Source organism: Pelmatolapia mariae, linkage group LG7 (assembly GCF_036321145.2).
Source record: "Pelmatolapia mariae isolate MD_Pm_ZW linkage group LG7, Pm_UMD_F_2, whole genome shotgun sequence".
NCBI lineage: Eukaryota > Metazoa > Chordata > Actinopteri > Cichliformes > Cichlidae > Pelmatolapia > Pelmatolapia mariae.
In genome coordinates, this window is record NC_086233.1 from 46,320,705 (window position 1) to 46,332,882 (window position 12,178).

The 12,178-nt window shown below is 40.4% G+C and overlaps 1 protein-coding gene across 3 annotated transcripts in view; it reads right to left on the reverse strand.

Moving 5' to 3' along the window:
• LOC134631200 (transcriptional enhancer factor TEF-3-like) overlaps positions 1-12,178 on the reverse strand; it is a 36,965-nt gene extending 24,787 nt beyond the window's left edge. The window contains exons 1-2 of one of the 3 annotated variants that reach the window (XM_063479288.1): positions 12,112-12,178; positions 3,210-3,550 (exon numbers count right to left, since the gene is read on the reverse strand). In XM_063479288.1, coding sequence (XP_063335358.1) covers positions 3,210-3,216 — 7 coding nt within the window. In that variant the 5' untranslated portion in view covers positions 3,217-3,550; positions 12,112-12,178. Of the gene's footprint in view, positions 1-3,209; positions 3,551-12,111 lie in introns of those variants that run through there. The other 2 variants (XM_063479287.1, XM_065471326.1) reach the window with 2 other exon arrangements.

Below are 12,178 nucleotides of genomic sequence, written 5' to 3' on the forward strand. Positions count from 1 at the left end.
GAATATGACTTCTACCTAAAATGAAACTGACAGATATACGCACAGCTGAGACAGGTGTGAGAGAGTTGCGCCATGTATCGAGGCCATACACGACACCGCTGCCCACCTTGGTGTTTATTTGTCCACCCCTCCTCCCCCCTCCAGGCGCTCAAAGGGTAAACGTCTATTCTGGTTTAGGGTTACAGCCAAGCTGCCTTGAACCCCCGGGCTTCAAGCGTGCATGCCATTCTTGGCAAGCCGACGCACTCCCTGGCACGCATCACCTGCCCCTGACCCCCACAGGGAGGAAGGGGTCCCTCAGTGCTTTCCTTGTCAAAAAAAAACCCTAACCCCACACCTTTGCTGATCCAGTGCTCCCCCACCCCTCGCCACAGCCCCGTGACACAGAATGACACACCTGCCCCTCTCTCATGCCCTACTCCAACTATTATTACAGGCTTTATAAGGGTTTAAGTGATGATCAGAGGATGGCCATGACCTCAATAGGTCACTAAGCTAGGCCAGGCAAAGCTAACAGTTAAAGGAGCTGTCTGGCACGGTGACAAAACAAGGCGATGACAGAGTCTGTCTGAAAGCACCACTACCTCTGGCTCTCTGTTTTCCACCTACCAGATCTACTATCAAACAGTCACTCATGGGGCCAAACCATCTGTCGCCAAACATCTTTCAGCAAAATGCTGTAAAGGAATGTCACCTCACCTTCCCAACACCTGTTTGGGAATGACATTTTCCACACATTCATTATGGAAAGACCTGCAGTGTAGCTATGTAGCAACTACAAACTAAAGACGATTATTTTAGGGTTGAATTTGGGATGTTAGATTTCATATATGAAGATGAAATGTAGGGCTTCTTTTTTGAAATTTTGTGCTGGTGCTATAGAGCCATTTTGCCACTCTCACATACAAGACCCATAAAAAATTAAAAAGCTGTTACCACATCTCAGTGTGTTCGATATTTCATACTGTTTTTAAGCATCCCTATTACCTCTACAATAACTTCACATTTACCATACTGATAGGATGCACCATTCTATGCAAGCTTAGATTTTTTTTAAATATAGCCAGGACTCAAGGTCTGAAGGTTTCTGGGTATCTGTCATATAACAGGAGGAAGAAGTACATCAAAGCATGAAACATAATATTTCCTGTATCCACTTGGTGGCCCTATGATAATTGCCAAACACTAATATGTAGATGTGTTCAAAACCTTTGTACCTAAGCATCACCAACATCTCCAGCTTAGACCAACTAAATATGATGTCGATCCAGTTTAATAACAAGCGGGAGTGTGTAAGGACCTAGTCACACTGGCTAGGAGACTGGTCAATATTCCCCCGGTAACCACTGTTCACTAAGGAAAAGAGTGTATTTTGCAACTGGTTGGCAAGTGGTTGCTAGGTTTCTTGCAGTCACTAGTGTGAAACTGGTCACACCGAGACCTCCTTGCAATTGCTTTTGTTACACTTTACAAATAAGACACTGACTTGATCTAAGCCTAATCTAGCTGTCAAAGGGCACGAGGCACGGTAGGTTGCCAGTCTGTCGCAGAGCAACTATTCATGCTCACATTCACTCCTAAGGGCGTTTTTGGATCACCAGTTAACCTAAACCCATGCATGTATATGCAAACACATATCTAAAAATGTCACTGGCCCTAATTTAAGCAGATATACAGTACAGTTTATAATGAGACATGTGTGGGGGTGAATATTTATCTCTTTTTGCCCCACAACAAGTTATAAAGGTTTGGAAGTATTCAAAGAGGCTCACAGGTGGATTTTCACAATAGTCCAGTTACAAGAAATCATTATGTTACTGACAAACCAGCAATGAACACATTAATTTCTCACAGCTTTGAATGCATCAGTAAAGTTAACTGTATATTAATCAATATATTATTCAAACAGCACATTTAGCACAGTCAAAGAATTTGGATCCCGCCTCAGCTGTCTTTTCTGTTGAGGCAAAATCTAATTCATGGAGATACCTTCACACTATTTGCTTTATATGCCATGACCAACATTTGTGTTGTGAATGTAAGAAAAAAAAATCATTCTTAATTTATAAATTTAATACTTTAACACTCTTGCCACGGATGTCAAACTCATCTTACATCATGAGCCACATACAGCTCACTTTGATCTTAAGTGGCAAGACCAGTAAAAAATCCCCTTTCTGTCAGTGTAAAGTAGTTTAATCCCTGAGAAATGTCAATATGAGAAAAAGAAATGTAATTTCATCTCAGTTTTTTCAAATGCTAAAGAAATGCTGCAGAAATCGTTGGACCTAAATCTTAAGAAATAAATGTGTAAAATTACAGAAAAGGTTCTGGTAGCCCGTTGCCCAGACTGTTCTGTATTTATAAAGCAGAAGAGTCTTTGCCAGGCTGATTAAGTTCCCAGGGCCTTATGTTTGACACCCCTAGTCTATAACATAAAAAGATCAGCTGTGACTTGCCAATTTCTGAGTGTCTAAGTAAGCCAAATGATTTGCATGGTTGTCAAGAGTCAAGAGTGCATATATATATATAGCAAGTGAATATGGCTTAACCCTTTAAAGCCTCAACTGTGAATTAATTGCCATAAAATTCTTTTTGGGGGGGGGGAGTGCTTATTAAACTTTCTGACAAATTTAAAAAATCATGCATTTCTATATATATGTTTTAATTTGTGTCATATTTGCTACATCCAGCATTTTTTTTTGCAGTTTAGCGCTTGAAAACATATTATAGAGTTGTAGATTTTTTTCGGAGAGAAAAGAAATAAAAACACACACCAATGATGTAGAAGTCTTAACAACTCATAAAGACTCTGTGTATCAAATATGATACACTATGCATTAAGCCGGAGGTTTCTTCCTGTTAAAAGGGAGTTTTTCCTTCCCACTGTCGCCAAAGTGCTTGCTCATAGGGGGTCATATGATATGATTGTTGGGTTTTTCTCTGTATTTAATATTGTGCTATCTACTGTACAATATAAAGCGCCTTGAGGCGACTTTTGTTGTGATTTGGCGCTATATAAATAAAATTGAATTGAATTGAATTGAATTGAATTAAGGACCTGTGTGTCTGAAAGTGTAACATAGTGTTTAACCAAATCGGAGACTTCTTGACTTGTTTAATTTATGGAGAATTATCCTGAACCCTGGTGCACATGAGAACATCATCCTGTCCTTCACACAGAGAGTAGACTATAGAGATGGGCGTACCGTACATCTTGCCCTCATCTGAGAGGATGATCTTCCTACGGCCACAGGGTGGGTAGATGGCCAGGGCCTCCTGGAAGCTCTGCTCGATGTCAGGGCTCCACACACCCTCGGCATCATTCTCTAGGGGTTTGTCGAGTCCGTCCCCCAGCTCCTCACTCCCACCCCTGGGGGAGGGAGCTGGCACCCACTCCGCAGACGTGGTGGGATGACAGAGAGAGGACCACAGAGCGAGTGGTGGAGGGTCTGAGCTTTGTGGTAGATGGACGTGGAAGGAGATCGAGGTGTCCGCAGGGAGCAAATCTGTCTGTATGAACTCCACAGGTGTGATGGTGATGCTGCGTCTGGATGTGGCAGGACAGAAAAGAAAGGCAGAAGGGGAAAAAATTGAAGTGGTGCTCTGTCAGTTTACAGAAAATGTTTTAATGATTTTACATTATTTCCAAAATAGTGTAGAGATAACAGTAGTGTTTTTTGTTATCTAACAAGGACAACCACTTATATGTATGCTTTTAAACGTTTGATATCATTTATACTGTTACAAAAACAGCAACAATAGAACATTTACTATGATAAGCAGTTCACAAAACCAATGACTGTTATTAACTAATATTTTATAATTTTATCATTTATTCAGCTTAATTGACATGGTCAGCAGCTACAACAGTTATCACACACAGCCTATAAAGACCATTATTCAAAATCTTAGTTCTTTCATTTAGAAGCAGGGGTTAAAATGGACTTCGGTGCGTTGGGGAACCTGAAGGTCAGGTGTAGCAATGCAGAATTAACCAGAAATGAGTCACATAATAATTTGTTTTGTGCATTCCAGTACATTGTTCTTTGTGTACAGAATGTGATCCGCTGATTTGTGTTGCTACTCCGACATCACTGCTCTTTGTGGATTTTGACAACTGATATAAGCAGATCTTAAGTGAGCTACATGGCAGATTTCGATCACCTAGACACTACAAAGTTAGTATAAAAGGTAGCCTGGACTAAAGTGCCTGGTAACCAGTGAATAACACAAAACTAGTAACAACTTATTTTTCATGACATTTCACAAAAACACAATTTATCAACATCACATGCAGATCCAATATCGGAATTAAAACTAATAAATCAGGACAATAAAATTTAAAGATTAGAAAAATATACTAGCTGAACAGCTACACCTGTCCTTTCCTCTCCTTTTTATGTTTTTGGGGGGTTTTTCTCTCCCTGGGAGAAACTGTACATTTAGCTCACAGAAACATTTTGTGACAAATTTTTGGAGCTGTTTGAAAAGTTGCAGTTTGAAATTACACGGCACCTTTAAAAAAGTTTTTTAATTGCAATTTAACATTTCTATTCTGTTTCTGCTCGCTTTTTTCAGTAGCTAACTGATGCTTAAGTACTAAATGTTGATTTACAACAGCATCATCAACAGATCACAGGGATGGAAAGGAAAAGGGATATGTTGAAGATGTAAGAGGCAGTGGGATGTTATTATTTTCTTAATACTGACCAAATATCTTCATGTCTTCATAATATCTTCAGAAAAGTGAATCATGTTGAGGAAATGTCACTGAGACCCAGTTCTTAGCTACACTATTAGCAACCTAGCTGCTACATTAGGGCCATTATTAGATCACATCAGCTCAACATCTGCTAACCCTCACTGGGAAAAAAAAAAAAGATTAATAATAAGTTTAATGCCAACATGAAAACAAATAACAGAGGGCATGTGGTGTTGGAGGAGAGGAGGGGTGTGACAAATGAGAAGACACATTAAAGTTGCGTCACGTTGCAAGTTGCATCCTCAGACACACTTAGACCCACATGCCAAGTGGAATCACAGCAGGATATTAAAGCCATGGGGCTTTTTTAAGGATTGTCCATTTCTTCATCAGCGCTATAAGTGACTGTGTTATTAAAATCCTCAGCTGAGGTCCTAATCAATGTGTTTATGCATTGTTTGGGGTGTAAGAGTGTTGTAACAACAAGATGAGTTATTAAAACGATTAACTTATGCATTCCTGTGATTGTTTGCGACAGGGGGGAAAAACAAACAAACTTCTAAACAGTGCTGAAATCCAGAGGGAAGGGTGACAGTATAGGGATGTTTGAGTCGCAGCAGATTCACATCCTGTTTTCCCTACACACCAATTTCTTTAGGATATGCACACAGCCCTTATGTATATTTGGGAGGGGAGAACGAGACAGTTGTCGGCTCCACCGCTTCCTCTTGACAAATGGAGAAGGAGGAGAAAAATGGGAGAACGGCCACAATAGTAGGACGCGGTGAAGAAAGAGCTCCGCACTCATGAGTCAATACAAACAGGGGTTTGTGTCACTGACTTTTTTCCTGCCGGTGCTCTCCATGGCCATTTAGGGCAGCAACAAGAAAAGCGGTGACCATTACGTCAGTTATAACGCCAAACCTGAACGTGTGTTGAGAGAGTACAAGGATCTTAAACGAAAAAGGCTGTGATTGGCAAGAGATCTGGGTAGTGAGTAAGACTCTCCAGCCATCCCCCACCCCCTGCTCTCCCCACCCCTGCACTTCCTCTGAGCCCCCCGATGTTCCACAAAGCTTCCTGCAAGGCGTCCGGCCAGTCAGCCATTCGGCCCCATCAATTTCTGTTTCTTACACGCACATGAACTTACATGTGTACAAACAACAACAGATATAGATTTTAAAAACAACTTGAACCCACACAAACTCCAACACATGAAAAGCAAAAAGTCAGAAAACACTAAAAGCAGTATGCCATATTTACTAAGGGAGCAGACTGTCCATACACAAACTTATGAGCAATTCTTCTCAGTGTTTAATTCTGAAGATTAAAATATAAAAAGGATTCAGGAAAACGGTTCTACTTAGGATTAGGGTTTGTGAAAGAAGCATTTGAAGCAGTTACAGAAACCATCCATTGGATAAGGTTTCATGGTTTCACCTCTATAAATTGCGAGAATTCCCATTTTAAAGATTTAATCATTAATAAAATGCATAACGCACTCGCCATGTGTCCAGGTGATGATTCATTTGTAAACAGGAGTCAAACCTTTGAACTCTGGATAACCCTCAAGGAAAAAAATCTGACCTGACCCTGCACTCAAAGTGTGACATTGTTCATAATCAACTAGTTAACAGATCTACTCTTGTGACACTGTGAAGGTCAAAGTGGCACTGCTTTTATAACGTATGCTTAAAAAATACTCGGCCTAGCCAAGCATCTGTGTGACATGTGCAGTGTAACGGAGTGGCGTTAGTTTATCCACAGATTTTAACAGAGCTATTGCCCTTAAGAAGAAAACTAGGAAACTAAGTCACATAACATGGCTCGCTTAAACGATCCCTCCAGCCTTATCCAACCTAAGTTTTCTGAATTAAATCCCTCACATAATTCAAACTAGTTAAAAAGCTTATGAAAGCTGTAATCTCGATCACAAGCTGACCAGCTACTCGAGATCTAATGGCTTTGCTAAAGTTGCGATAAAACTAAACTTTCTGAAACTGACAGATATAATCCCAGTGTGACATTTCTATTGTTTGTGGACGTGATTTTAAACTAAACACAACTCCAGTTCAGGGTCACTGCATGTCAAAGTGAGAACTGTGGGGGCCATAAACCATTAGTGTGGAGCTCTGTGCCTCTCTCGAAGCGTCCAGGAGGTTAATTAACCTAAGCCATGCCTTAAAACAGCCCTCTCCCCTCCCTCACGCCTCCAGACCAGCCCCAGCGTGGCCCCTCTACCCTGGATCTGCTCAACAGGATAATCCCCCAGCTGGTGCTGTGGTCAAGGGGCCACGTAACCCCTTGGCTGCCCCGACTCCTTTACACAACTGTACACACTGACCAACTAAGCAAACCCGGTCACGGTTAAAACTTGTGAGACAGAGGGAAAAAAAACACTTGGGACACACAAAAACAAAAATATGCCCACACATACACAAGTTAAAACACTAACAAAGACTTTATCAGAGCAGGGTCATATGCAAGGCTGAGGCACACATACACAGAAACAATGAAACCTTCCCTCTGACACACATACTGACACATATTGTAAAACATGAGGAAACGCCAACAAGAAGCTGCAGGTAGATGAGCCTCAGGTTGTTCTGGACCAGAGCCAGCCAGGTGGGCAAGCAGGGCGGCTTTTTATAAACAACGTCAATCAGCTGTGCAGTTCAACACTTTGGCTCAGATGGAAATTTCACACCCGTTATTGGAAACACTGTACTGACAGACACTGCTAATGACTTTGGTAATGTCCTGATTATTTTTAATTGCACCCCGAACTTCATCTTAGTGGTTTTAGCGTAAAACCTCATCTTCTTCAGAAGGAAACAATTTTCACCTATTAGCAGTGTTACTGTGAGCATGAGACCAGACAGGGACACAGAGACTGAGACAGATATTGTGTAGATATCCAGAAGTCACAGTACTTGCCACACTCACAGAGTGTGTCTGTGTGCGAGTGTGTGCGTTGTGCTGAAGTGGTCACAATCTCCACTAATCGGGCCGGGAATGTAAAGACAGGCAGGAAACATTCTGGCAAAAAGGAGGTAGTATGGGATCAGGCTACGTGATAGAAATAAAGTGGCAGTGAGAGCCTCCGGCTGCAAACAGGTTTTTTTTGTTAGGTTTTTGCTGAGAGCACGTGTTCTCTGGCACCGAGTCCCACTGGGCTGCCCCAGCGGGAGTCTCCGAGCTCCACACACTAAACAAACACATGCATGCACAACACAGTGGCTTTTGCATATTAGACATAAAAGGACGACTTTGATATGGCAATGTAAACCCCTCACAGTATATTTACACATCACAGGCAGCAGCCAAAGGTTGTTTTCACAATCATCCTGTCGATTTATTGATCAGTTGACTGATTAGCACTTAAAGTGAAAATGATCATCTGACAGCTCTGCCTGGTTGCACAGTCCACAACCCCTCTATGATCATTTGGTCTCACCGCTTGCAGCCAGATGTAGCGTTCACCTGCAGCAGGCTGCTCTAAATTCCCAGCATCAATCAAGAGTGTTATAGACTTGTGGCGACAGGAAGCTGTGCAAATAAAATCAGTCATGGTGGGTTTAAACTAAGTAAAACAGGGGGCTCCAAATGCTGGGCTGATAAGCAGGTAATGACAACAAACTATTAACACTAATAACATGCGGTATGCTAAGCTGCCAAAAGTTAGTGGAGTGGTTGTTCTCAACAGTCCAAGGTGTAAATGCTTCCGTAACTGCTTGAACATGATGAGGGCTGGTAAAGACTTTGAACTTTTGCTTCTTTTGTTAATTTGTTATTATAATATAGAATCCCACAGTTAACGCTCCTCAAGACTTAACTTCTGCCCTTTCTACAGGCCACCGGAGAAAAGAGCTGAGGTCTTTCATATGAATCCCAGATAATCCAAATGTAAAGATTTATCAGACTGGCTGGAATCAATAGACAACACAGACACACACTGCACAGTGCTACGGGTGCTCAGCAGCGTTAGCAGAAAAGGAGGGGAGGGCTGTGCAAAAAGTCTTTGTTCTACAAGGCTCATATCTGAGGCATTATTCGTTTTTCTCGTGCAAGCGGAGGAGGAATGATCGCTATGTGGGATGAGTACAGGAAAAAAAAAAAAAAAGAAACTCCTCCACTGTGGAGAGGACCTGTCTCAGGGCAGCTATGCACACACAAACACACAATGATTCCCAAACAAGGATGAAAGCGCACATATTTCTCTTCTTGATCATACACCTTTTTTAACCTCCCCTCTCGTTCCACTCATTCACCCACACAAACACACAAACACATCCACCTCTAGGCCCCGCCACATCCACCCACACGCACACAAATGCTACTCCAGTGTGAACAAAGCAACCTTAGAGTTCAGATTACATTATAATTCATGTGTCTGGGACAAGAGTGAACCCAAAGCCTTGAAAACAGAAAGGCCAACTCCTCTAGCTGCCAGACTCTTCAGAGGAGGCTCTGGCAGGTGTGATTTTCCTGCTCCTTCACACCTGTTGCTCCTCTGAAAAATATACTCACTTATCTGACCTACAAACACCATAACACACACACACACGATCCACACTCTGAACTGTACATGTATTACAATATATTGAACAATGAAAAGTCTATAATACACAGATAAGGCCGAAATCTGAATATGTTTATTGTTTTAAAGATCCAGCGTGTAGGATTTTGGTGGATATGCAGGAGGAAAGGAATAAAGTATTGATAAGCATGCTTTGCTTTGTGTATTAATACCTGAAAATAGGAACTGCTTTGGTTCTATTAGTTCTGTTCTCCTTTGCAAAGTAGTGAGTGAATGGACCGCGCTTTTCTACTCAAAACTTTCACTACAAACCTCATTCACTCAATGACACACACATTCATGCATTCTTCTATAACTGCTTTGTGTAACACTCACACACACTGATAATGGATTCATCAGGGGCAACTCAGGGTTCAGTATCCTGCCCAAGGATACTTCGACATGCAGATCAGAGTAGCCAGGGAATCGATCCATGGTAGATACCACCATGTTTCTACAGTAGCCCAGAACAGACAAACTAATCAACAAGTCTTGATAGGACCTTTTCGTGTGTTTAGCAGCCTGACCTAAGGGACATGACAGGTATTCATCTAGATGCCAGATTCAAAATGGACACCGCAGTAAAGCTAAAATCAGAAATTGAGACAAAAATAATAATATAAAATACTTTTTTTTCTTTTCGCTTTGAAGCAAAGCTGCTTAAATGCAATTGTCCCAGCCACTGTACACACTGTACACACACACATACACACACACACACACACACACACACACACACACTTAACTGAAAACATCAATAAAGCTTTGCAAACTAGTTTTTTTTTTTAAAAGATCATTTTCACAGCTCACCTATTAATAGAGACTTATATACTATAAAATTGCTTTGTGTAGATTTTCTTTTCTTGTATTTCATTTCTAGCAGTTCCACAGATTCCCATGTCACTGTGGGTATTACAAAGAGAAACATGATCCAGAATCTATAATCCAGCATAAGCATGAAGGCCTCCTATCCAAACCACATTTACATCTCGCGTTGACTGATACACTGCTGCTGATGCATTACAGTGTAACGAGAATTTAGACAATATAGTGCGTTGATGAGTGCAGACAGTTGTAGCTGGTGCTTTCTAACTCTAAGAGGTTTATCACACTACATGCTGCTTTTTGTGATTCATATCACACCAATTTGTCATAATCTGCAAAACTTTGAGCTGCCAAATCAAATACACACATAAAGTAGAACTGCATAACTATTTTAAACTTCATTACTACCACCACTAAAAGCTGAGGAGTATGTGTGCATTGATGTACAGCAGTGTACAGCAACTAATTACACTGTATTTTTGGATTTTGCTTAAGTGCAAATACGCAGAGCTTCTTCTCTGCTTGTTTATTTCCATTTATTAATTTTTTTTCAGGTACAGCTTCTTTAAAAATAAAGAGTATGACAACAAGTCATGTAATGATTTACACAACTGTTAAAAGCTGAACTCAACTCCTCTTCAGTGTGCTACACTATGATGATTACATTACACCTTAAAGCATGACTACAACTATTAAGTGGATATACACTAAACAGCAAATGGCAGCTCCATCTTACCTCTTACATGTGCCAAAAAGTAAAAGAACAAACAAAAAAAACAACCCATATCTCTAATGAATGATATCAAGTCATTTTAGCCAAAAAGAACATTAAAATGTCTTTTTTAAAGAGAGATCTGGCCAAGAGGAAGGCAGAGATTGCAAAAAATACAACATCACAGTTCTGTGGGGACATTTACCGGTAAACAACCAAAAAAGACTGCACTGATTACAGTGCAGTTACAATAAAGCACAATCATAAAGATACCAACAAGACATGTCATTTCTTTATCCTGACTACATTCAATTTACCAATATAAGCAATTTGGTAGATATTTTTAAAAAAATTACATTTAAACACACACATACATCGGAAATGACTTTTGACAGTTGATCACTTTTTTGCACAACACCAGTATTCAAAAAAAATAAAAAATAAAATAAAGTATTGGCAGTAATTAAACTGCTGTAAATGGCTTGTTGACCTGTAAGGTATCAAAGCAGACCCCTCGTGAATGATATCAAGTCATCTAAGCACCCTTCTGTCCACAAGGTAGAAGCTACAATCATTGTTTGTTCAAGTGATTTTTATACATCCTTAAAAAAAAAGTCTGAGATTTCAAAACTCTTTTTCGAGACAGACCTGGTCAAGAGAGCAGCAGAAACGGCAACAAATATAACATAACAGATATTTTAAATGGCCAAAAAACTGCTTTGATTATAATCTAGAGCGCAGGGTAAATGCATACATGCAAAACACGTCATGTCTTTAATCCCGCTGACTGTAGCCTATTTGCCGAACTAAACAAATATATTAGACATTTAAAAAATAAAATAAAATAAAATAAAAAACCATCGGGATTCCCACAGTTCATGCCATAATAAATTATAGTTTAAAAAGACACAAAGCAATTTTTTTTATTTTGCTAGTACTATTCTACTTGAAGTTCTACCTAATCGTCCCACTGATGACATCATTTATCCCAGCTTTTAATCACACTTAAATACAATTCAATCAATAGCAGACTGAGAAGACACTACCCTGTCAAAACACTTACACACTACTCACACTTGTTGAGAAGAAAAGAAGGGGAGTGGTGGAGGGGCAGACAACTTAATTAATCCTGCGGGTTAATAAATACACCGTTTGAATGATCCCGGAGTAAAACTTTACCCAGACGGGCGCTAATGTTTGACCGCACAGCCCTGACGTTATTCCCTCACAAAAAAAGAGAGAGAAGGAGAAAGGTTCCGGCTAAAGCACAGGAAGTCAGAGCTCACTTACTCCACCGCTGGAATTAAAAGAAGGGGGGAAAATGCAGGAATTCCAGCGAAGAAATGCGAGTAATTTA